Source organism: Rhinolophus sinicus, chromosome 14, assembly GCF_057876585.1.
Source record: "Rhinolophus sinicus isolate RSI-liver-muscle chromosome 14, RSI-T2T, whole genome shotgun sequence".
Classification (NCBI taxonomy): domain Eukaryota; kingdom Metazoa; phylum Chordata; class Mammalia; order Chiroptera; family Rhinolophidae; genus Rhinolophus; species Rhinolophus sinicus.
In genome coordinates this window covers 31,062,593-31,089,284 of record NC_142514.1, presented here as the reverse complement: position 1 = coordinate 31,089,284, position 26,692 = coordinate 31,062,593, and the positions used below count along the sequence as shown (strand labels likewise).

The 26,692-nt window shown below is 42.0% G+C and overlaps 1 protein-coding gene across 1 annotated transcript; it reads right to left on the bottom strand.

Annotated features, from left to right (window-relative positions):
* Positions 1-6,318: 6,318 nt before the first annotated feature.
* Positions 6,319-14,841, bottom strand: KLF17 (KLF transcription factor 17). The gene is made up of 3 exons (XM_019751043.3): positions 14,779-14,841; positions 7,160-8,018; positions 6,319-6,923 (listed from the first exon to the last, which is right to left on the bottom strand). Exons 1-3 carry the CDS (start codon positions 14,836-14,838, stop codon positions 6,679-6,681), a joined length of 1,164 nt encoding a protein of 387 aa, XP_019606602.3. The 5' UTR covers positions 14,839-14,841; the 3' UTR covers positions 6,319-6,678.
* Between the last annotated feature and the right edge of the window lie 11,851 nt (positions 14,842-26,692).

Genomic DNA, 26,692 nt, shown 5'->3' with positions numbered 1-26,692 from the left:
ATCCACAGTTCCCCGGGACCTAGGACTCCCTTTAAGAACTATCTCGTCTATACATGGCTAAATTCTACACCAGCCTGTACAGAGAGGGGATGTCCTTCTCGGGATGTGGGCCAGGCCCAGGGAAGTGGCCTTCGGGAAGGCCTTAACTGCCGTCGCAGAGCCAGAAGCCCGCAAGCTCCAGCACCATCTTGACAGAAGCAGGAGCATATGCACCCTGACACCTGGGGGTGTTGCCAGCACAACCTGCCCGCAGGGATCATGGCTGGAGGTTGGGAGGGGACCTATAGAATGAAGTCAGGAGAAATTCTTCTCAGCTCAAATTCCTCATTCCAAACACAGCGCTTCACAATCTGCTTGACTGGGCAGACCACCATCTGCCCCCTTCCCTGTACGCAATTGCCTCCTGTTCAGCCCAGATCTCCTACCCACCGTCCATACGAGACAATGGGCTTCCAAATGCAATTATAATCATGTGTTAGCGTCAGCCTTTCCTGCACTTGGCCCAGAGCTCCAGGAGGAGCTAAGTGACCACTTAGCCACCCAGACTCCTGGGCACCCAGTAAATTTTTGAATGAGAATGAATCATATGAGGGTTCCAACACTGCAGGATCAATGTCTGAATAACTTTTGGAAAGCCTTCCCCCTTCCCTGGCCCTATTTACCATCCTTCTGCCAAGGACCCTCCCAAACTACCCCACAGTACCCTCTGGAACTCCTGCTCCATAATCTGGGAACTCCCCTACCTCCTCCCCTTCTGTGAAGAAGCTCCCTCTTCTGTTTTCCTTCATATCCTACTTCATCTCTTCCTTGGGGAGACCTCTCATTCTCCCATCCAAACTACCTTTGGAGCATAATGCCACTTAAAAATCACTACTCTCCCTCCCCACCAAAAACCTGTCCCATTAGATACTCTACCATTCTAGTCACTGTTCTCAACTCACCTCCTTGGTCACTTTCACTCGTTCCTGGAAGGTGTTACCTTCCTCATCTACTCCCTCTCCACCCAAGGTTTAGCCATACGTGGTCCTAGGCACCAGCCAAGGACGACACAAATAACACCTTGAACTCGCTACATCTCCAAAAACCTTCACTTCTAGCCCACTCCTCTCCTACGGCCATACCCTGGGTCTCATCACCATTCCACCTCCAAAATCACCCAGCAGCGCGCTGATCTTCACCACCATCTCTCTTGCCAGCCTCACTCACTATTCTTAATATACCACTTGTCTCACTGCATTGGAACCTATCGCAGCTCTACTGTGTCTGTTCCTCAGCATCCTCTGGACTTCACATTACCCCCCCACCCCAACCCCATCTTAAATTCCAGGGTCCCTTGATTCTTTTGCCACCCCCTTGTTCCTTTATCCTGCTGTGGCACTCACCTAACAAAACCCCAACCCCTGCTGACTCCACAACTACACAAGCAACTGGTGACACAGGAGAAAGTCCCATAACAGGGTAGACTGACACTTCTATAAATTGTCACCAAGCTCAGCCAGGCTCTCAACCTTGCCCTGCAATCCTTCTGTTACTCTAGTCAGTTCACAGCCCACTGAGTTACCAACCACCCTTTGAAAAATGCCTCAAAGAGAAACTTATCACAAGTGAAGCAGGAGGTTTAGGCAGGAATATTCAGGGCAGCACTGTTGTAGGGACAGAGCCAGGAGTGCAGTTTCTAGCCTCTCAGCCTCACATAGAAAGCTGCTCACTCGGGTAGTAAATAGCCATCAACTGTGATTGGATGGCCATCAGCTGTGGCTAGTTGGCCATCAGCTGTAACCAGTGAGCCATTGGCCACTAATATAACTGCTGTGGCTGTGCTAGAAGAGAGAGAGGGAGAAAAATGAGGGTTAGCAAGAAGATGGCGGCTGGGCTGGCGAGTGTGGATGGCGGTTTGCGGACAGTGTGGATCCAGCCTCCATTGAGAGTATAGTGCCGCCAGAGAGAATATAGTGGTATGACTCCCCTACCTATGGCTCCGTGGCTGTTCCTTTTTGGCCTCACCATATCCTGCGTTCTTGTATGGGGAGCGGGAGCAGAGACCCCACAGGCCTCCCTGCACGACAAATGGCGCAGCGAGCAGGGTCCCCCGCATGACAGAAGTGATCCAGTAAAATACATCAATTGTATACGAAATAATGGAATACTACACAACAGTGAAAATGAACTCCATCTGCATGTATGACTGTAGGGACAGAGCCAGGAGTGCAGTTTCCAGGCTCTTGGCCTCACACGGAAAGGTGTTGGCTCAGGTAGTAAATGGCCATCAACTGTGATTGGATGGTCATCAGCTGTGGCTAGTTGGCCGTCAGCTGTAACCAGAGAGCCATTGGCCACTAATATAACTGCCGTGGCTGCGCTAGCAGCAAAGCGGGGCTGGCAAGGGCGGATTGCAGTTAGCAAGGCACATTGCAGTTAGCAAGTGAGGTTGGTTGGCAGAGAAATGGAAGGCGGGTTGCAGATCGTGTGGCTCCTGCTTCCTGTGTCTCCAACCCAGCCGCCAGCACGACTATAGTGGTATGACTCCCCTATCTATGGCTCCGTGAGTGTCCTTTTTGTCCTCACCATATCCTGCGTTCTTATGCGGGGAGCGGGAGCTGAGACCCGGCATGACACCCCGCATGACAATGACAATAAATCTCAAAAGCGTAATTGTGAGCAAAAAATAAATTCACAGAATTCATTACAATATGATTCCATTTAGATGCATTTTAAAGATGCAGTAACAGACACTGCATTTAACTTCTCACCTTAAACAAATAGAGAACCATACAAAATATATGAAGCAGTGGATTTCGGCAACGGACAATAGGCAGCTCAGGACTGTTACCCCTGAGGAAAGGGAGGAAAACCAAACTAGAGCATGGAGGTCCGAGGTAAGGAGACAGAGTGAAGTTTGAGAAGACCAGTGGCTTGAATTTGTGAGGCAAAGTACTTGAAGGGACAGAGATTTGCAGAGAGTGTGCTAAAGCCTAGCGAGGTGTCCTTTTGAGTCTTCTGCTGAGCACTGTACTGATCAAACATGAGAAGAAATTACCCAAGACTAGGAAAAAGACCACTGAAAAGAAGTAGGCAGAACAATTCCTGGAGCTTACACAGGGCTGGAAATAGTTGTTCTCACTAGCCAGAATGCACACATAATATAGGGATCAGGTAGAATCTTTGAGAATTTGCCTTAGTAGTGGGGCAAAATTTGCTCTAGATAAAAGGCAGTTCTGGGCCTGTCCTAAGGAAAAAAAATTAAGCCTCAAAGGGATCCAATAAATTCTAAGAAGTAAAATGCATACCAGAAGTAAAAGCCAACACTATTTAAAAGAATACCAACAACATAAATTCACAATTGCCTGGCATCCAGTAAAAAATTATCAGTTATTTAAAGCAGGAAAATAAGAACAATTACCAGGATAAAAATCAATTGATAGATCCAGAAATGACAAACATGATGGAACTAGCATCTGAGGACATTAAAATATATTGTAACTATGCTACATATGTTCAAGAAGATAGAGGATAGAAATGAAAGATACAAAAAAGATCCAGATTAATTTCTAGAGATGAAAAATACAGTATCTGAAAAACACACTGGTTGGAACTGATTAGACACTGCGGAAGAAAAGATCTGTTAGTTTGAAGATATCTAAAATGAAGCAGAGAAAGAAAAAAAGACTGGAAAATAATTGGACAGAGCATCAGTAACCTGTGGGACAATATCAAGACATCTACTATATGGAAAGATTATGTGTCAGGAGTTGTGTGTCAGGAGGGGAGGGACAAAAAGGCCAAAGTTTTTACAAATTTTATTAAGACAATAAGCCTTTGAAGTTCAATAAACCCCAAACGGCGTCAAGTTCAAAATCACATTAAACCAATCACTCTAGTTTAAGAATAGATACATATATGGTAAAAGAACAAAGAAAAGCAAAGGCAAGATTAACCAAAATTCAGGATAGTGGTTACCTCTATCTCCATAGAGGGATGTGATCAGAGAGGAGCTCAAAGTCTTCAAACGTTAGTACTTTTTCTCAAATGACATAAAGGGTAAATATTTTTATTTTTATTATTCTTTAAATTGCATGTACACAAATACTTTTTTCATGTACAACAGAGAACACAATAAAAAATAGAAAATAAATTAATGAAGTTCGTCCATTCTTCTTGTTATTTATAACACAAGCCAAAAACTTGAGTCATCCTTGACCACTCCGTCATCAACCAAACCCAATTATCTTTAAATTTTTCTACTCTCCCACCTCCGCTTGAACCAACACCCTGGTTCAAGCCTCCTTCAACTCTCACCCAGAGCACTAAAACCTTCCTTTCCCTTAAGGTAAAGAAACCACTTTTAAATGGGATTAATTGTATCTCTTTAGCTTGAATCCATCATTCTTGCTCCACTTGCTATCTGAAGCAACAGATACAAGTGCCCAAGGCCAGTCAGGAAACGGCAGACAGGGTTCAAATTTTACTGGCTTTACTGGAGAGCCCACAATGTCTTTCTCACCCACTATCCTGCCTGGTGTTGAAAAAGACAATACTGAGAAAGGCTTAGCCCCAGCCTGGCATAGGGTAATCACTGGTTAAAGGATAGAGCTCTTCTCTTCCAATCACCCCCTCACCACAGAAGGGAGCCCAGGTGGGAATTAAAGAGACCTTGGGTACTTGAGACCTCAGTCCCTAGGGCCAGAAATTGAGTCATAATCAAGTGCCCTCTTCCCCAACTTTTTCTTATCATTATCTACTGCTCTTGCTTGGCATTTGGGTGAAGGCACCTGGAGGCCCAGCCCAGTCACATGGGGGCCACTAGGAGAACTGATGAGAGGGGCATGCAGCACAGGGTTAGGGTAGGGATGAGAGGGGCAGGGGCAGATACAGCCAAGGTTGTGGGACTTTCCCAGATGCCCAGAAGTTCGAGTCCACAAAGGTTCAGCTCTTCTCCTTGGCAGCACTGAGCGCTTCCCGAATCTTTGTCTGTGATCTTTCTGCCATGCAGCAAGGCTCTGTCATGCACTGAGTCTTCAGTGTCCAGCACTGGGCATGACCAAGGGTAGACATCCAGGAAATGGGAGCTCCTCAGCTGACTCCGGTACTTTCGTCCCTGACACACCCTTTCCTTGTTTCCACCATGACTCCACCATGAGTCCCCACAGCGGTGATGCTCTGTATTGTGGGCTCAAAAGTATTTGCCAAATGGATGCTTGCAGACTGACTCTCCTCTGAGCAGTTGCCAGGTCGTGTTGTCTCTACCTGGAATTCTCTTTCCTCTTCATTCACCTATTCAATTTCAACATTTAAGAGATTACTAGATGTTACATATGCTCGCTTGCTGAGCTCAAGGGTCACCTTTCGGACCTTCCCCTTTAGGTGCTCCTCTCCTCCATGGCCACTGCACCGAGGGTAGACCTCATCCCCTAGTTAAGAGGTCTGCCTCTGGAGTAGACAGATTCTGGCTGGGATCCCAGCTCTGTCATTTGAAAGCTTGGGCCCATTCCTTTATTATTAGTTTGCTGGTCAGTAAAATGGCTGGCTGAGAAGTCCAGAAATAAGATTCTGAACTACTTGGCTGAGTTGCCAGGATAGGAATGATGCCCTCAATCCCAGGGGAGGGGCAGGGCAGGACAGACCCTTTAATCCCCAGTATTTGGTAGTCCAATCACCTGGGCTCTGTAAAGACAGGAAAGAAGTTATAGTGGACTTCAGACTTCTCTGCCCTGGTCTAATGTCCCCTAGAAAACAGAGCTTAAATGTGAACTAAGTATCGATGTTTTATTTGGGTGGTATAAGCCCAAGGCACTGAGAGTGAGAAAAAGGAAGCAAGCAGGAAGAATGGAAAATAATGCAAGGTGACAGCAGGTAAGGCCCTGCTTCATGACAACCATTGAAGAAGCACAGTAGATGTGTCCACAGGCTACTTGGGAGATCTCCCCATTGGCTGTACTATTTGGGAAATGGTGCCTTGCAGCAATTCAGGGAAGACGGAATTTAATCTGCCTGGCTCTCTTCCATCTCTCACTAGTCAAACATTACCCCAGGAGCATTAACTCCCCTACATTTCTGGGTTGCTAGTGGCTACTAGGTGCCAGATCCCATGCCCTGTGGTGGGACATCCCTTCCAAGTCTGAAAGTAGTGGGAGGAGACAGAAACTCGAGGCATGTGGCTGGTGAGTGCTGGACAGAATCTGATTCAATATATAAGATGTGTCCAAAACAGTCTAATACTGTTTTATTCCTTTACCAGAAGAGGAAACACGGCATAGTGTTCAAATACCTTTCCCAAGGTCACATGGCTAGTGTAAGCGGTAAATTCAGGATTTGAACATAGCCTAGCTCTGGAAACTGTGGAAGACCAAGATAAGGAACTTTTTTTGTAGCAGACAAAGCAGAGTCACTAAAGGGTTTCAAGCTAGGGAGTGACGTAAGATAAAGAGCTTTTTAATAAAGCTCCCAATCTCTACTTTGCTCCATCTTCCCATGTGGCGCAACTCAGCAAAAGTAGGTGGTCCCAGAGAGGTCAGGGTATCCAAGACAGTTTTTGAAGAGTGCCTGACTGGGTCCAGAGCACATATGGGCTTCAACATTACCCATAATCTTTCTCGGCCTTCATCTAAGCCTATACCTAGCTGGTCAGCGGCTGGCAGGATCTGGGTGGAGAAGCAAAAATGAGGGGAAGAGGAGGTTGAACTAAAGACCAGGAGCAGGAGGACCAGCTATCTGTCCATTGATGGTCTGTGTGTCAGGGGATCCTGACACCCGTAGATGAGTCCTTTGGTGTTGCCTGAGATGGTCAGATCTCATAAACTGTCGGCTGCACTGATCACATTTATGTGGTCGGTATCTGGTGTGTATCCGCGTATGTCGTCCAAGCTCATCGGAACGGAAGAAAGACCACGTGCAGCCTTCCCACTTGCATTTATAGGGCCTCTCACCTGGGGAGAGAAGATGACAAGGGAGGGAAGGAATTAGAGGAATTTAGGCCAGCAGATAGGAAGGCAGGGGTCTGATTCTATGAGGCAGAGCAGTCAAGGTTGAGGAATCAGTATAGCTTGATCCCAAGCTCGAAGGATGGGGGCTAATCCCCAACCTTTACAAACCAGTGGTCTAGCACAAATCTAAAGCCCAGTGACTCCTCCAACCCACCCCACCTGTCTGACACCTCATTTACCTGTGTGTTTGCGTTGGTGACTCACGAGGTGAGAGCGCTTAGTATAAGCTTTTCTACAATCCTCATATTGGCAGCAGTAAGGCCTTAAAACTGGGGACCTCCTCTCAGAAGCCCTTTCCTGGGCCTTGGAGTTCTGCTCTGCTCTATGTGGAGCAGGTATGTGCTGCTCGGGTAGGAAGAGGTCTTCCTGGGAGGCTGGCTGGCTCACAAAAGAGTCCGAGGATTCTAAAGCCAGCAATGATGGGGACCCAGCTGGGGGAATTCCATAGTTGTGGAGATCTCTAGGAGAAAATATCTGAGCCAAAGAGGGGAGCATTGCCTGGCTCTCAGTGGAAGGCATGGTTGGGGCCAATAACATTTTAGGTGTTAAAGGGTCTCTGTTAGAAGATACGGTTGGAGGGCCCGAATAAGCCGTTGTTGGTACACTGATGTGGGACATCATTGGGATTCCAGTGGGAGCTGAGACGGGAGGCTCATTGGGGGGCATCTTTAGGTTCCCACTGAAGGTCATGGCCATCCCTGATATATCGGGCTCTCCTAAGGGCATCATCTGGTGCCCCTTGAAAATCATTCCTGGCTGAGAGGGAGACATTCCCTGATAGTAAATCATCTGGGAAGCAGTGAGAGTTACTTGGGGGCAGTAGTTCACGCCATGCTCAGGCAGGAACACACTGAACTGGGGACCCACTTCACTTGCATTCTGCCTGGGTGCCTCAGCAGGGACCAAGGGGACATTCTCCAGCTGTGGGCACTGAGAGAAATGTTGAATGCCTGATGGGTCATGGTTCCAAGAGGTGTGCACTCCACTGTTTCCGGGAGATAGAGCTATGTCCAAGACGCACATTGACTTCTCAGTATCCTTGGAGAGAGAGAAAGGTAAAATTCACCCTAGCTCAAATTCCAGTACCACATGTCCCTCCTCCCCATCTCCGGATCGCATCTGAATCCAGGCCTCCGTCATCTCTGGCCTGAATGATCTATCCTGCATCCAGGCCATTCTCCAGCCTGGGTTTTTCTAAGGTGCAGATCTGGCTGATAACGCAGTGGAAGCCTGGGTGTGACTCATGCCACTTTTCCTCCTTGGCATGTTTTTGGTTTTTATTTAATAAAAAGCAACAAAGACCAAATAAAATATTCCACAACCTATACCTTCAACCACTCTGAGAAAACCCTTAAACTCCAGGTTATATTTAAATGTGAGAGTGAAAGAACATCTCAAACCAGCAGAATGGGTGCAGAAAGCCACAAAGGTAGGAAGAATGGAGGCTTCAGATGAGTCCTGGCTTTAGCAAAACTTAGAAACCATCTGCAAATATTTACCTACAGAAGAGGGTCTCACCTGAGTGGGAACTGCTGTGGGCAGGTCTGCGATCAAGGATTGGAGGACGTAAGAAAAAGAGGCAGACTTTAAAAATCAATTTTTAAAACGGTGGGGATTGTCTTAGAATTCAGGGGCAGTATCCCTTGATGACAGACTGGTATGAGGGGAAAAAAAGAAGGGATTGGTGGTAGAACCTCTTGAAATAAGATAGGATCCAAAAAAACATATTTAAATAGAAATTGTCCATTATTGTAGCAATAGAGAGAGCTCTTGAGCTGGAAAACTGGGAAAGCTACCTCCATATTTCCCATCCACCACTCCACTGGGGCAGTACAGAACAGACCAAGCCACTCAAATATGAAAAACAAACCGTAAGTTAAAAAATACAGACAGTATCCATAAAAAAATACTAAAACATCAAAAAAGAAATTAAAGATTGTAATTTTCCAAAAGAAAAAGAAAATTCACCCGAAAAATGCTGTCACAGATCAAAGAAAAATTAGCAACAAACACAAATTTAAAAAAAAAAGAAAACTTAAGAAAGCAATTTCAGCCTTTACAACAATTATAGGATCACAGGGCAGAAAGAGAGAAATTCAAGGAAGTTATATTCAGACAATAGGCTACAAGGTATATTAAAGCAGAAGGAGAGGGCAATGATAAGCGTTGCTCGAAGGGCTTCTGTGGTGTGGCAATTTTTCACAGGTCTTTACTCCAGGATAATTCACTAAGCTATACACTTTTTTTTTTATTTTTTAAATTTATTGGGGTGACAATTGTTAGTAAAATTACATAGATTTCAGGTGTACAATTCTGTATTACATCATCTATAAATCCCATTGTGTGTTCACCACCCAGAGTCTGTTCTCCTTCCATCACCATATATTTGAACAGCTGTACACTTTAGATGTTTAAACTACTAAACATTTAAAGAAGAACACTGTTTTTCAAATTCTTCCCAAAGATTTAAAAAAGGAATATTTCCCTAACTCATTCTATGAGCCCAGAATTGCCGATACCAAAGCCCAACCAAAACATCACAAGAAAACAACAGACCAAGATATTTTATGACTATAGATGCAAAAATCCTCAACAAAAAACTAGCAAATCAAATCAATCAACACAAATTAAATAGATTATATAACACAAACAAGTGGAATTTATACCAGAAATGCAAGGGTGATTCAATATGAAAATCAATCAATGTAGTATCCTAATAACCTTCACAAGTAAAATAAAAGCAAACAAACAAACAAAAAAAACTCATTATCTCGATTGATGCAGAAAAAGCATTTGAAACAATCCAACACCCTTTCATGATTAAAAAACAAATAAACAAAAACTATGACTAGAAAGAAGCTTCCAACATAATAAAAGGCATTTGTGAAAAACCCACTGCCAACATCATACTCAATGGTAAACGACTAAAGGCTTTTCTTCTAAGATCAGGAATAAGACAAAGATGGCCACTCTCACCACTTCTATTCAACACTGTATTGGCAGTTCTAGCCAGAGCAATTAGGCAAAAACAAACAAACAAACAAACAAACAAAAGGCATCCAAATTGAAAAAGAAGTAAAACTATCTCTGTTGTCACATAATACAATCTTATATGTGGAAAATTCTGAAGAACATATACACTGACACAAACCTCTGAGAACTGATCAAATTTAGCAACGGAGCAGGATACAAATTCGACACACAAAAATCAGTTGTTTCTATACCCTGACAATAACCAATACAATAACCATTTCCAAAAAGGAAATTAGAAAAGCAATTCAATTTATGATATTGAGAAGAACTGAATACTTAGAAATAACCCAAGAGGTTAACTCAATCACTGAAAACTACAAATTAAAGACGTAAGTAAATGGAAAGACATGTTCATGGATTAAAGGATTTAAGAGTCAAGGGTTACCCAAAGCAATGTATAGATGCAATACAACCTCCATTAAAATCGTTTTTTGGCAAAAATAGAAAAATCCACCCAAAAATTCATATGGAATCTCAAAATAGCCAAAACCAATCTTGAAAAAGAACAAAATTGGAGAATTCACACTTCCTGATTTAAAACTTACTACGAAGCTACAGCAATCAAAACTGTATGGTACTGGCATTAAGGATAGACTTATAAACCAACAGAAAAAAACAGAGCCCAGAAGTAAACCCTCACAGATATGGTCAAATGATTTTCAAAAAGGGTGCCAAGACCATTCAATGGGGAAAAGACAGTTTTTTTTCAATAAATAGTGCTGACATAACTGGATATCCACATCATTCTTAGCTATGACACTAAAGACATAGGCAACAAAAGAAAAAATAGACAAAATTGGACTTCATCAAAATTTAAAAATTTTGTGCATCAAAGTACATTATCAGCAGTATAAAGGCAACCAACAGAATGGGAGAAAACTTGCAAATCACACATCTGATAACAGACTAATATCCAGAATATATTAAAAACTCTTAAAACTTAACAGGAAAACAAAACAACCCAATTCAAAAATAGTAAAGGACTGGGGCAGCCGGTTAGCTCAGTCAGTTAGAACTCAGTGCTCTTAACAAGGTTGCCGTCTGGATCCCACATGAGCCATTGTGAGCTGCGCCCTCCACAACTAGATTGAAACAACTACTTGACTTGGAACTGATGGGTCCTGGAAAAACACACTTAAAAAAAAGAAAGTAAAGGACTTGACTAGACATTTCTCAAAAAACATACAAATAGCCAATAAACACATGAAAAGATGCTCAACATCACTAATCATTAGGGAAATGCATATCAAAACCACAGTGAGAAACTACTTCACACCCATTAAAATGACAATATAAAAAAAAATTGTCAGCAAAATGTGAGAAACTGGAATCCTTGTGCACTTGTGAATGTAAAATGATGCAGCCACTATGGAAAACAGTATGGCGGTTCAACAAATTACAAACAGAATTAACATGACCCATAAATTCCACTGCTGGATATATACCTATAAGAATTAAAATCAGGAACTAGACTGAATAGATATTTGTACACCCCTGGTCAGCAGCATTTTGTACACACCTGGTAAGCAGCATTTCTCACAATAACCAAAAGGTGGAAGTAACCCAAGTGTCCGTCAACAGGTGCATGGATAAACAAATAGGATATATACGTATTAATATAATATTTATTCAGCCTTAAAATGGAGGGAAATTCTGATACATGCTTCAACCTGAGTGAAACTTGAAGAATTATGCTGTAAGTGGATTGCACCAGTCACAAAAGGACAAATAATGTATGATTCCATTTATATGAGGTACTTATGAAAGTCAAATCCAAAGAGATAGAAGGTAGAATGGTAATTGCCAGCAACTGGGGGATGGAGAGGAGATTGGGAAGTCACTGTTTAATGGTTAAGGAGTTTCAGTTTGGGAAGATGAAAAAAATTCTGGAGATGGATGGTGGTGACAGTTACCCAATAATGTGAATATGATTAATGCCACCATACACTTAAACATGGTTATAATGATATTTCTATGCTATGTAGATCTTACCACAATTCTTTAAAATGTTTTTTAAAAGGACACAGAACGAGTCCCCACTGGCCAAATCTGTGAAAATTTGAGAATCGAAAAGAACAATGATTGTTGATTTTAATAGATTGAATCTGAAAACTCATGAGCCAAAAGTGACAAAGGGTAAGCTATTATCCCAGTGTCAGCCATTGTGAATTGAAGTGAATTTAGTATTTATTCCGTCTTTCCAGTAGGAAACTGTTATTTCAAAATCACCAAATAATTCCAATTTTTTTACAGAAGAATACAAACTAATAAATGTAGAAGGAATGGTAGAATTAGAAAATCATTATTTTACAACCCCTAAAAAAACTTTTGATCAAGGAAAAAATATTTGGTTGAAACCAGTAGCTGAATGATTGCTGGGGAACTGGTTATTTGGATGCAGCCAAGGTAACGTGACACAGATTACTTTCTGACAGCAAGGCTAAAAATAAATTTGAATAGAGACTAACAGGGTTTTTGCGACCTTAATTCAAGGACCAAGCCTAGGGTCACCAAATGTGGGGAGCCAGATGAGTCTTCTGATGTAATGCAAGATGAAGCCTACTGTACCTGTGAGGCAGTCTTACCAAAAATCAGGAATCCAATTAAGCTTTAAGATCTCACTCTAATTAAGAGATAATACAAGAGACAGATGATCAAGCTAAATTACACCATGAAAAAGCAATCTGGTAAATCCAGAAAAAGGAGTCTATAAGAAAAAAATTAGGATCATGAAAAAAGAAAGTCAGTAGGAAAAAAGAAAACTATTCTAATTTCAAAGAGACCCAAGGGATACAATAAGCAGATGCAGTGTGTGGTCTTAAATTAGATCCTGGTTTGAACATATCAGCTCTAAAGGACATTTTAGGGACAACTAGATGAATTTGAATAATAATTGCATCTAAGATGTATTAAGAGATTATCGTTAATTTTGATAGGTTTGATAATGTTTTGACTATGGAGGGAAAACAATTTTTTAAATCCTAGAAGGGTTGGGGAAATCCTGTTTTATTCACCACTATATGCTCAGCATCTAGCGTAAAGTAGGCACACTATAGACCCCAAATAAATGTCTTTTAGATGAGTATTTCTGGGGTGCTCAGCCCCTTTTCTCTCCCTCTCAGTAATGGCCCTCTTTTATTTTCCTGATCCTTCATAGGCAAAAATCTTTGGAGATGGCGAAACACACCTTCACCACTACCTTGGCCTTATTATTCCCCCAAATTCACTCAGGGCCCCATCTCTCCACAGAACCAGCCCAAATATAGGTCACCGATGACTTCCCTGTCACTAAGTCCAAAACCTTGTCAAACTCCTCTTTGCTGGACCTCTCAGGAGCTTCTGAGATGGGGAAGTCACTCTTCTTGAAATGTTTCTTTCCCTTGGCCTCAGGAGCACATTGCAGGAACACAATGACACTCTTGCCTACTTTTTCTCCTTCCCTTCTCTCCGGCCCTCCTTTTCCTTTGCAGGTTTTCCTAAAGCTATTCTCGGGCAATCTTTCTCATGCTAATGATCCATTTCTGTTTACATTCCAATTATTCTTAAACCGATAGCTCCAGGCCAGACCTCCCCTGAATCTTCCAGCTACTCAACGGCTCAGTCCATTTGAATAACCACAGTCACTTTGGACTGTCCAATACACAGGAGCGTCCTTGCCCCCCTCCCCAACCCACCCCCCGGGTGGGGGGTTGGGGGGGATTAATCTATTAATCCTGTTTCTTCTCATCCTTTTCTCTCTCAGATGTCACCACTATTCTCACTTGATTGTACAGGCTAGAAATCTATGTTGTCCTGGATGTGTCCCTCACCCCCTAGATCCATGTAATTACCACACTGTAGTGTCTACCTCCAAAACATCTCCAGGATTTCCATCTCCACTCTCACCTCTCTGCTGGGTCGCCATCTTAATTCCCGCTTGGATTATCACAACGGCGTTCTAACTATTGCCTGTAATTCTGCCCACATCCGCCAGGGGACTCTTTAAAAAAATTCAAATCTAGGTTAAAAAAACCTCAAATCTAATTGTGACTGATCATGGTTAAACTCATCAATGGCTTCCTGTTGCTCTTGGAATGACCAACTCAAGCCCTGCACCACCGCGATGGTGCGGGGGTCCCAGCCTCCCCTCCCCTTGGGCCACTCTCCCGTCACTCTCTTGGCCTTCAATCTCATAGTCCATCTTTCACTTTCTCCAAGGTAGAGGTATCCTGTCTCTGATCTCAGGACCCCCAAACCCTCACCGAGCCAGTTCTCCAGTCCCAGACCAAATCCGAAGCTGTCTTCTTGGCCTCCTAAATCAGATCAAGCATCTCTGCTATTCGCTCCCGTGGCCCCTGTACTTCTCCGTCACAACAATTTGCACTGCTAATCATTAAGCTATTTATTAATAAAATGGTATAGTGTCTTATGGTAAACTCACCGTTGTATTCCCAGGGTCTGGCAAAGGCCTACCACTTAGAAGGGCTCCAATAAATATTTAATTTTTCCCTCCTTCCCGTTTCCCGCTAACTTCCTAACTTTGTCTTCTTTCCTCAGTACTCAGATCCCTCTCCTGGGACCTTTTCACGCCCAGCGCCCGGCACAGGCTCTCACTTAGGCTCGGTGAGTATTAGTTCGATAAACTACACACGATATCGGTCCTCGATCTCCCATCCCTCCCAACCTCTTCCTTCAACTCCTAACGCCTAGAGGGCTGCTTCCCTCCGCTCCCGCAGCCTCGTTGCCGCAGCCCCCACGCCCTGCCCTGGGGCTGACGCCCGCCCACCTCTGAGAACTGGTGCTGAGCTGCCGGCCAAAGGCTCAGCCCTTGGGCCTCCTGCTCCATCTCAGCCTGGGATCCACAGCACCTCGGGACTGTGTGCGGGTCCAAACCACATCAGAAGAGAGCTGAGCCCCGCCGCCACTGCGTCGCAAGTCAGGTGTCGCTGCACCTCCACGCCACAATCACGGCGCTCGGCTTCTACTTCCCGCCGCGCTGGGGGGGCGGAGCCAAAGGCCGCACCCTTCGACCCACCCAGCAGAGGCTGCTCCACCCTGCCGGGTTCAGCCTGTCCGGACTCAGCGGGGCCACTAACAGGATCGCTTACCTTAACCACTCCATAAGTCTTAGGTCTACGCCATCCTACCTCCCCATCCACCCTTAAGCCTAAGCACTTCTGTTTGGCCCAAATGGGGGTGGGGACACCGAGGTTTCAGAGTTCCAGCCAGGCCTTGTTGATCTCTGAGTGGAGAAATGGGGAAGGAGGCTGGAGAGAATGGCAGATGGGGTGTAGGGTCTCTGCAGACAGGAGAGCCTCCACTACCAGCCCACCAGATTACGGCTCTTGTCATAAGCTCCCAGAGGCCTGGATCTTCTTTGCCAGGTACCTCTGTCCCTTGTACAAAACCAAGACTGGGAGCTCCATGGTACAGTGTCTTTATTCTACCATACTTATCCGGTACCTATTGTGATGGGCTCTGTGATTTGGAACTAGGGATACAATGGCAAACAAGACAGAATAAAGTCCTTGCTCTTAGGAATTTTCATCCTAAATGAGCAGACAAATGAATTCAATCAAGTCAATAATTATAAATGGTGGCCAGTGCTATGGAAAAAAACATAATAGAGAAATGTGAGCTGAGAACTAAGAGCCTAAAAGGAGTCATGCATAGGAAGATTGGAGGGATCTAGGGCAAGAAAGAAGTTGGTTGCCATGCCAGAGGGAAATCAGGACGCCCAGGTGACCTCGGGGATATGTGCAGGCAGGAGAGAAGAATGAGCTGAGGACAGAGATGGGCAGGGTCTTGAAGATCCTGGCTGGTAGTTTGGATTTTATTCTAAGTGTGACAGGAAGCCACTGAAGGATATTAAGCAGGTCATTGATGTGATCTAAGTTTTTAAAATAATCATTGGGTTACTTTGAGGCTTATGGATTATAGGGGACAAGATGGAAGCAGGAACACGAGTTAGAAAGCAAAAGGATCTCTCCATAAAAATATGTCAGTATTTGGTGGAGGTTGGTGATGGTGATTAGAGAATATTTTTAAATTAAATGAGATAGGACTTAATAATGGGTTGGAATGGGAAAGGGCTGGGAGGAAAAGAGGCATCAAACATGATTCCTAGATTATTGGCTTGAGCAACTGAGTGATGACTGCACCAATGGGGATATGGAAATATGGGAAGAGCTTTGGAAGCAGCTGAAATAAGAATTCCATTTTAGATACGTTGGTTTTGAGATGGCTATTAAATATCCTCAGGGAGAGGCTAGAACTGTAAATGTAAGTTTGGGTGTTTTCAGCATAGACATGGTGGTTATAAGGCCATTAGAGTGGATACATATTTCAACATGCCTGTATTTAAAAAAGGGACTGTTGGGCCGGCCTGGTGGCTCAGGTGGTTGGAGCTCCAATCTCCTAGTGCCAAAGGCTGCCGGTTCGATTCCTACGTGGGCCCGTGGGCTCTCAACCACAAGGTTGCGGGATCGACTTCCGCAAGGGATGGTGGACTGCGTCCCCTGCAGCTAACAACAGCAACTGGACCTGGCGCTGAACTGCGCCCTCCATAACTAAGACTGAAAGGACAACAACCTGACTTGGAAAAAATCCTGGAAGTACACACTCTTCCCCAATAAAGTCCTGTTCCCCTTCCCCAATAAAATCTTAAAAAAAAAAAAAAAAAAGGGACTGTTTGACTGCATCAAATGTTGCTAAGAACCAGGTGAGTGCCTATTGGATTTAGCACGATGGAGGTCTTTGGCGACTTTGACAAAAACAGTTACAGAGGAGATAGAAGTTAACTGGAGTGGGGAAAAGAAAACAGGTAGGTGCTGCTGAGATGGAGACACTGAGACACTATAATCAACTCTTTCAAAGATGTTTTTCTATGAATGGGGGCAGAGAAATGAGGTGGTAGTTGGAAGGGGGATTAAGGGAGGCTGATGGGGATCCACCAATAACAAAGCAGAGAGAGAGAGAGAGAAATTATAGGAGCAACAGTGATAATTCAAGAAAGGACAGGACTCAGGGTACAAACAGACAAGTGGGCCTTTGGTAAATGCAGGGACATTTGCTCTGTTGTAACAGGTTGGATAACAAGAGTCTTAAGTACCTTAGTGTCTCCCGCTACTAGCATGGGGTGGGGCTGAGAGCAGGCCCTTGAGAAATAGTGGCTCTGCCTCTATGGAGAATACCTGCTCGGGTATCACCTCTAGGGGCCATGTCTGATTTCCATTTGATGCCTCTTCCAGTTACCACGCACCTAGTGTTTCCTCCCATCACAGCACTAAGAAAATATTTGTGGAATGAATCATATTTGATACATGGAGCAGATCATTTTTTAACACACCACTCTTCTATAGGATAAAACTACTTTCAAAATTCAAATTTCATATTTTCAAATGATTAGGAAATGAAATGAACAATAATAATGGCCAGAAAAGAAATGTAGAAGTGAAAAATTTTCTTTTACAAAGTTTTATATGTACATTCATGCCAATAAAATAAATAAATAAATACAATTAGGATTATGGTTCAGAAAATGAAAAAAAGTACAACTATTTATTTCCACATCTATCTAATTGTTTGAACTTTGATCCATTAGTTATAGACTGATATAATGTCCTATGTAAATGATCCTCCAATAATTAAAGTGAATTTTAGTTCACAAAACTGCTGAACTGTACCACTGATATAACATTTATTATTTTCCTGATTTATCTTTCATTTTAAAACAACTAACAATATTTAAAGAATAATTTCCGTTTTAAAAGTATGATTTAAATCCAGTAAAATAGTTCATCTATGAACTAAAATTGGCACTTAACCAAACAAAAATATTTTGCCTCTCATTTTGCACTGTTTCACTGTTTTAACCCAAAACTCCAAATGGTTACATTGAATGATAGAATTGAAATAAGTCAAGTTCTGTCTCTTTGCCTTTATAATCACTGACTGTAAATCATGATTGTTTGTTTTGAAGCTACTGTGTAAATGCAGGGATAACTAATAACACTGGGGTTGGAGATATGACCTATGCCTAAAGTCAGCTCCAAACATATGTGGCTGAGTCTGTGTGTGTCCGGGCAACCATAAAACAGCATTCTCCAAATTAACTTCTATGTAAAATACAATGTTTATTAAATGGTCTGTAATAAAAGTATGCTAATGTAAACTTGTACCAATTTTTGTGGGATTTTTTTCTTTATTTTTTATTGAGATATAATTGACATACAGCATTGTATTCATTTCAGGTGCACACATATGTAATGATTCGATATTTGTATACTTTGCGAAATGGTCACCACAATAAGTCTAGTTAACATTCAACACCATGGTTACATTTTTCTGCTGTTGTTGTGATGAAAACTTTAAGATTTCTCAGTGACTTTCAAATATACAATACAGTATTATTAACTATAGTCACCATGCTGTACATTACAGCCCCGGAACTTATTTATCTTTTTTTAAAATTAAAGTTTATTGGGGTGACAATTATTAGTAAAGTTACATAGATTTCAGGTGTACAATTCTGTATTACATCGTCTATATATCACATTGTGTGTTCACCACCCAGAGTCAGTTCTCTTTCCATAACCATGTATTGGATCCCCTTTACCGTCATCTACCACCTCCCTTATTTATCTTATAACTAGAAGTTTGTACCTTTTGACCACCTTCACTCATTTCACCCATACCCACCCCCTACCTCTGACAACAACCAATTTTTTCTCTGTGTGAGTTCAGTGTTTTGTTTTAGATTCCACATATAAGTGAGATCATACAGTATTTATCTTTCTCTGTCTGACTTGTTTTACTTAACATAATGCCCTCAAGATCCATCATGTTGTTGTGAATGGCAAGATTTCCTTCTTTTTTATGGGCGAATAATATTCCATTGTATATATGTATACAACATTTTCTTTATCCAGACATCCATTGATGGACACTTAAGTTACTTCCCTGTTTTGCACCATCATGTTCATTGCTGCAGTATCGTAAATAATGCAGCAATAAACCTGAGGGTGCATGTATCTTTTCGAGAATTAGTATTTTCTTTTCCTTCAGATAAATACCCAGAATTAGAATTGCTGGATCATACGGTAGTTCTATTTTTATTTTTTTGAGGAATCTCCATACTGTTTCCATACTGACTGTACCAATTTACATTCGCACTAACAGTGCACAAGGGTTCCCTTTTCTCCACATCCTCACCAACTCCTGTTTCTCGTCTTTTTAATGATAGCCATTCTACGAGGTGTGAGGTGGTATCTCATTGTAGTCTTGATTTGCATTTCCCTGATGATTAGTGAGTGGAGCATCTTTTCAAGCACCTGTTGGCCATATGCATGTCTTCTTTGGAAAAATATCTATTCAGATCCTCTGCTCATTTTTTAATCAGTTTTTTTTTTTTTTTTTTTGCTATTGAGTTGTGAGTTCTTTATAATTTTTGGATATTAACCCTTATCAGAGATATGATTTGCAAATATTTTCTCCCATTTGGTAGTAGGTTGCCTTTTCATTTTGTTGATGGTTTCCTAATTTTTATATATTAATAAAACTAAATAAACTCAACAATATCTACAGCGATTATTTAGAATTTGCACTAACAAAAGACTTTTTTTAGAGAGGAGTATTTTGTCACAGACATTATTTAAAGTTGCTAGCCCACAGTAATAATAAAAAGCAGACCAGTGGCCAGTTAGCACAGTTGGTTAGAGCATGGTGCTAATAACACCAAGGTTACTGGTTTGATCCCCGCATGGGCCACTGTGAGCTTCACCCTCCTTAAAAAAAAAACCAAAACGAAAAACAAAAAACAAGCAGACCAATTTTCAGTTGGGTATATTATTTTCATGCTCTCTACCTACGCATTCCCTTATAGCCTGCACCTGGGACAGACTGCTGCTCTTCCCTCTGTTTCTCCCATCTACTACACTTTTTTAAATCAAAATTTAATGAGTGTCTATTACAGGCTGCTCCCTTTTACTCAGCTTGTGGTCACCCCCTTTAGGAAGCCTTTGCTGACCCCATCCCACTTCCAAGCCCTTCTTCCGGAAGTGGTCCTTGGGTAAACAGTAGGGATCAGTTGGAATTTCCATGTGACCACTAACTGTGGTCAGGAAAATTTTCTAAATGCACCATTTGGTTAAGAAGTAAAGTCTGTTCAACAACATGAATGGACCTAGAGGGTATTATGCTATTATGCTAAGTGAAGTAAGTCAGACTGAGAAACACAAATACAATCTGATCTCACTTATATGTGGAATCTGAAGAACAAAATAAATGAACAAACAAAACAGAAACCGATTCACAGATACAGAGAACAAACTAATGATTTCTAGATGGGAGGGGGTTGGGGGATTGGTGAGAAAGGTGAAGGGATAAAGAAGTTAGATTGATGCAAAAGTAATTGCGATTTTTGCAATTATTTTTAACCTTTTAAACCGCAATTATTTTTGCACCAACCTAATACAAATTAGTAATTACAAAAGAGTCACGGGGCTGTAAAGCACAGCATAGGGAATATAGTCAATAATATTGTAAAAACTGGGCTGGCCCGGTGGCTCAGGCGATTGGAGCTCCATGCTCCTAACTCTGAAGGCTGCCGGTTTGATTCCCTCATGGGCCAGTGGGCTCTCAACCACAAGGTTGCCGGTTCAGGTCCTCGAGTCCCGCAAGGGATGGTGGGCTCTGTCCCCTGCAACTAAGATTGAACACGGCACCTTGAGCTGAGCTGCCGCTGAGCTCCCAGATGACTCAGTTGGTTGGAGCTTGTCCTCTCAACCACAAGGTTGCCGGTTCGACTCCCACAAGGGATGGTGGGCTGTGCCCCCTGCAACTAGCAACGGCAACTGGACCTGGAGCTGAGCTGCACCCTCCGCAACTAAGACTGAAAGGACAACAACTTGACTTGGAAAAAAGTCCGGGAAGTACACACTGTTCCCCAATAAAGTCCTGTTCCCCTTCCCCAATAAAATAAATAAATAATAATAATAATGTAAAAACTGTATAGTGTCAGATGGGTACTAGACTTATTGGGGGGGGTCACTTCCTAAATTATATAAATGTCTAACCACTATGTTATACACCTGAAACTAATATAAAATAATATTGAATGTCAACTCTAAAAAAAATAGTCATGGGAACATATAGTACGGCATAAGGAATATGGTCAATAATATTGTAAGAGCTATGTACGATGTCAGATGGGTAATAGACTTATTGGGATTATCACTTTGTGAGGTATATAAATGTCTATTCTCTGTGTTGTTTTGTACACCTGAAACTAATTGTTAAAAAAACGAAGAAGTGAAGTCTAGAGTCAGGACTTGGGTGTGAATCCCAGCATTGGCTTTGGTTCTCAGATTTTGGGATCTGTAATTTAATCTTCTTTATTGTCATTTTCTTTATTAGCTACCAGTACCTGAGAGGATTAGCTTCGTGATTTATGAATGATCCATTAATTCCATTCACAAATAATCCATGTATTCTATCAAACTCTCCAGGGCAAGGAAGGACAGGACAGAGCCAGTACCACCCTTCAGCTTTTTAACCTAGAGCCTATTTTTCTTGTGAACATCTGGAACAGGAGGGGCTCATGGGGAGACAAGCTTACTCGGGGGCCCTGCTTCCTGCCCCAACCTAAAACTATACCCCATCATCTGTTGACTATCCTAAAGAAAGATGCCGTAGGCCTGGGAATGACTCAGGGATAGGCATTTCCTCCTGTTTTCCCCTGTCACCCCCCACGCCAGAACCCAGGACTCTAGTCCTGGGTCAATGAGCTGTCCCCTCACCCACTGCTCCCAAGGAAAGAGGGGGTCATGAGAATCTCCAATCTGTAACCAGTCAGTCGGAAGCACAGGTAACAACCTGGGCTTATTATTGGCCTCTGAAGTGGGTGGATGGTTGCAGGGGTATCTTATAGGATTGAACCCTTACCGTGTGGAATCTGAGGCTGTCTCCAGGTAGATAATGTCAGAATTGAGTTGAATTATAGGACACCATACTGGTGTCCAAGAATTGCTTGGTGCTATGAGGATGTTACCAGGAATGATGTTTTGCCCGGTTCTTGTCTTCTTGGCCAGAATTCAGTCAAGAGACAGAGTTAAGCGAGTTACAGAAAAATAAGGTTTATTAATAAGAAAGTACACTCTGAGACATGGAGCGGACTGACCCAAGAGAGGGAAGCAGCCTTCTTACATTGTGTGAGGGTTGTTATTGCTATGGATAGAATTGTCTCCCTCTCTTCCCTCTCCAGTATCTTTCTCTCTTTCTAGTGGCCTGTCCCATCCTCCCTTCTTGTTCCCAATGTTGTTTCCAAGGACGCAAATATGAACCTGTCAATTTCCCATGATTTATTTGAGAAGCTCATTTCAAAGGGCAAACTGTAATTGTATGGTCCTGAGAAGCAGTATGTACCTTTCTTTCTTTTTTAACTTTTATTGGGGAATAGTGTTTTTGTGTGTGTGTGTGTATTTTTTCCCCAGGACCCATCAGCTCCAAGTCAAGTCGTTGTCCTTCAATCTAGTTGTGGAGGGCGCAGCTCAGCTCCGAGTCCCGTCGCCGTTTTCAATCTAGTTGAGAGCGGAGGAGGAAGAGGGTGCAGCCCACCATCCTATGCAGGGGAATTGAACCGGCAACCTTGTTGTTAAGAGCTCACTCTCTAACCAACTGAGCCATCTGGCTAACCCAGTATGTACCTTCTGATAAGCGGAATGTTTTCCCTCCATCTCCGGCTTTTTTTTTTTTTTCCTTCTAACAACATATCTTCTGAAGTAGGAGCAGCGGCAAGGGGCCTCCTAACCAGGCCTAGTTCCCTCCTTCTTTGCTCATTTCTTCCTTTCTACCTACCCTATCATGGAAGCCTCCCCAACATACACACATTGGAATTGGGTCCAGGAAGCTGAAAGAGTGATAAAATGTTTGTACATGATGAATGGTTCTTAATGTCTTACCTCCCCATTCTTGCGCTGAAGCAGAACCAGTTACTTTAGCAAAAGTTATAATAAAGGTGATTGAGGCTGTACCAGGAGCAACAGTGGCAGAGGGGTGTCGGGTGGATTAGAATGTTTGTATCAACTATTCTCTTCATGAGAAAACAAAAGAAATCTTTAAAATCTAATAAACTAAAATGTGGGTTTGTATTATACTCTACACTGGTAAAATCAGGGGAAAGACATGTTTGTTTTTAAAACAAAATTTCAGATAAGTCTGACTTGTCCAAAATTTCTTGCTTGATCACATAAACTTGGGTTTTGTATAAAACTAAAACTGCTTCTGAGCTAGCATTTTCTGTGAGAAAGGGTTTGTTTTGTTTTGCTTTGCTTAACCCGTTTAAAGTGTTAGAAGTTCAGCCTCTTTGTTTCCTGGGAGTTTGGGCAATATTGGATTTATGTAAGCTCTTGTTAGTCTCTATAAACCAATCAGAAAAAAACTCCCTTAATTTGAGTCTTTATAATTGAATTTGTGAATACCCTTAGGAGGTAGGAAAATATTCCACACTTGCACAATGAGATTTAAGGCTTTTCTCATTTACAGTCTTACTGAGTTTGCAGCTTCGGTTTTATAACTTCAGTCACTAGTCGGAGTGGATGCAGAACCATAAAAATTCACCAGTCCAGATCTCCAGACTCTTCTTTCCATTGGGCACAAAATATTTTAAGTGATTTGGTCTCACAAATCAACAGTCAGACAAACAAAAAGAACAAACCAGATTCTCTGTCACCTCTCACTTTGCAAAGAGATCACCTAGCAGAGATTACCAATTGTCAAATTATAAAACCAGGTTCCTGATCATTGCTGCTCCCCATAAAGAAACCTCATCACTCTGCACAAATTAGAATCTTGCATACACAGAATGCTCTCAGCAATGCAGTCCAGCCTGGCCCAGTAGTCTCATACCCTCTTGGAAGGGATGGTTTTCCACCTCCTGAGGAGGGCAAAACCCAGTTCTTCCCTACTATGTCTTTCTTCCCTGTGTGTCCCCTTTACTTTTACACAGAACATGTCCCTTCTCCCCCACCAAGCCTTCGGTGTGATCCAAAAGTCACCTCATTAACACAACAAAAGACACCTTTATGCTCTCATCACTTAGGGAATTCCAAGGGTTTTAGGAGCCCTGTGCCAGAAACCTGGATGAAGACCAAATATATATTTCTTTTTATAAATCACAACATCACAGTAGGGAACTGGCAGAGTAGCTTAAGCTCAAACATCTTCCTTGGTGGCCACTGGCCTACAAGCAGCTCCAAATCATAGGAGTACAGGCTGCTCCATGGTCGCACCCTCTTGTTGCCCTGCCATTGCTCTCCAGCTTCCTTTTCTCCTGCTCAACCAGTCACAGAAAGCAGACCAAATCCACTCACTGCACATCCAGCAGGGGAAAACTTTCCAGTCTCCTTCTGACTACATCCAATATCTCTACAAGTAATTCTCTTAGACCACTCCTCTTGGGAGGGGTATGAAATATCCTCCTCTTTGTTCACATGAAAAGGAAAGAAAAGTCATGGCTACTCTCCCAAGGCCAAGACTCATGTCTCTAACTTCCTCTTTCCTTCTTGCTTTTCTTCTGCTTACCTGGCTGGGGGGAGGGGGAAAGGGGTGGGGATGGGTTGGGATGGTGATTAGGGATAGTAGAGCTAGTGGGTTACCTCTTAAGTCCTCAAAGGGGTGGCTAGCCTTTAATTATTGCAGGTTTTTTTTAGAATCTAGTGTACTAAATGATGCTTTGTTCTCAACTTTGGGCCCTCTGGAATAACAGGAACAGTCCTTTTAACATCCTTTTATAACCATTGTCACCAGATTTATCTGACAAGTTGTTCTCTTCTCCAGGTACATATGTGAGTGGTTTTTCCCAGTATGAAGTGTGATTTAATCAGAACACGGTATGTTCTCATGAGATACAGTCATGAATGTTGGAGGGTCTATATTGACTCCACTTGCGCGTGCTCCTTGTATAAAGTGAGTTACAAAATCTCCTAGAAGAATGTCTCCACATGCATGTAGCCTGAGGCAGTCTCCCAGCTCTCATTAAGGGCACTTCTTCCAGACCTTGCTATCCTTCTTGAAGGAGAGTCTGTCTTCAGACTTTAGAAAGTAACATTTCCAAGGAAGACAGTGGTCTATGTGAGGAGGTGCCCAGGGCTGGCTAAACCTCTTGAGCAATGGGTAGGTATGGGTTTCCTCTGTCTAAACTCACACTTTTCCATTAACCAATCCCTACTTTAATACCACATTGTCTTAATTTCAATATATTTGTAATAAATACTGCTCCCTGGCAGTGTAGGTCTACAGCCTTAGTTTTCTCTGAAGGTAGTTGGTAATCTTAGCACTTCACATTTCCACAAATATTTTACACTATTCTCGTAATATTGGAATTTTCTTTGGGATTACATTGAATCTATAAATCCATTTTTGGAGAAACTTGACACATTTAAAGTATTGACTCTTCCAATCCATAAACATGCATTTCCATCTATTTAGATCTTCTGTAATGTCTTTCATTGGAGTTTTATAATTTTCCCTGAAGAAGTTTTGCACATATTTTGATAACTTGTTCCTAGGACTTCATTTTGTTTTTTATGCCACTGTGAAAAATTTTTTTAATAATTTTAATTTCTGTTTCTTACAAGAATGTAGAAATACAATTGACTTTTTTAAATGTTGATTTTATATCTAGAAACTGTTCTATGTTAATAGTTCTTTATCTTTAGATTAGAGGCATACTTAATTTTATTAGCACTTCACTTTATTGCACTTCCCTGATATTGTGTTGTTTTTTACAAAACAACGTTTTACAAAAGTAAGACCCTTCACCAGCAAAAAGATTATGACTCGCTGAAAGTTCAGACGACAGTTGGCATTTTTCAGCAATGAACTATTTTTTTAAATTAAAGTGTGTACCTTGTTTTTTTAGACATGATGCACCCTTAGACTACAGTGTAGTGTAAACATAACTTTTGTATGTATTTAGAAACCAAAAAAATCATGTGACATGCTTTATTGTAGTGGTCTGGAACCAAACCTGCAATATCTCTGAGCTGTGCCTGTAGTTAAAGTTTTTAAATACATATAATCATAGTATCTACGAATAATGCTGGTTTTATTTCTTCTTTTCCAATCATTTACCTCTTATTTAATTTTTGTCCTTTTTATAAATTGTAGGCTATGACCTCATGGACAATGTTGAATAGCAGCGATGATTGCAGATACCCATGTCTTGTTCCAATCTCAAAAGGGAAATCCAGTTTTTGATCATAAAGGGCAATTTCAGCTATTCTTTATTGGTTGATACTTTATAATTTTTTAAAAGAATGATTATTAATAATTGCTAGCAACTATCATAGCTTCCCCCCCTTATTAAAAAATGTCTCAAGTGCTTATTGTTTCTTTAGCCTAAGTAAACAGACTTTTTTCAAAGTGGAGAGGAACCATTTGGTTGCTTATGTTGAAATTAGCAGAAATCCTAACCTCTCATTCTTTTATCCAGCACCATACCCACCAGCCATAGTAGAGCCGCTTAAACAACTTGAATCTTGCCAGCTCTTTTTTTTTTTTATTAAGATTTTATTGGGGGAGGGGAACAGGACTTTATTGGGGAACAGTGTGTACTTCCAGGCCTTTTTTCCAAGTCAAGTTGTTGTCCTTTCAATCTTAGTTGTGGCTCTTTTAAACACTTTCAATATCTCAAAAGCTTT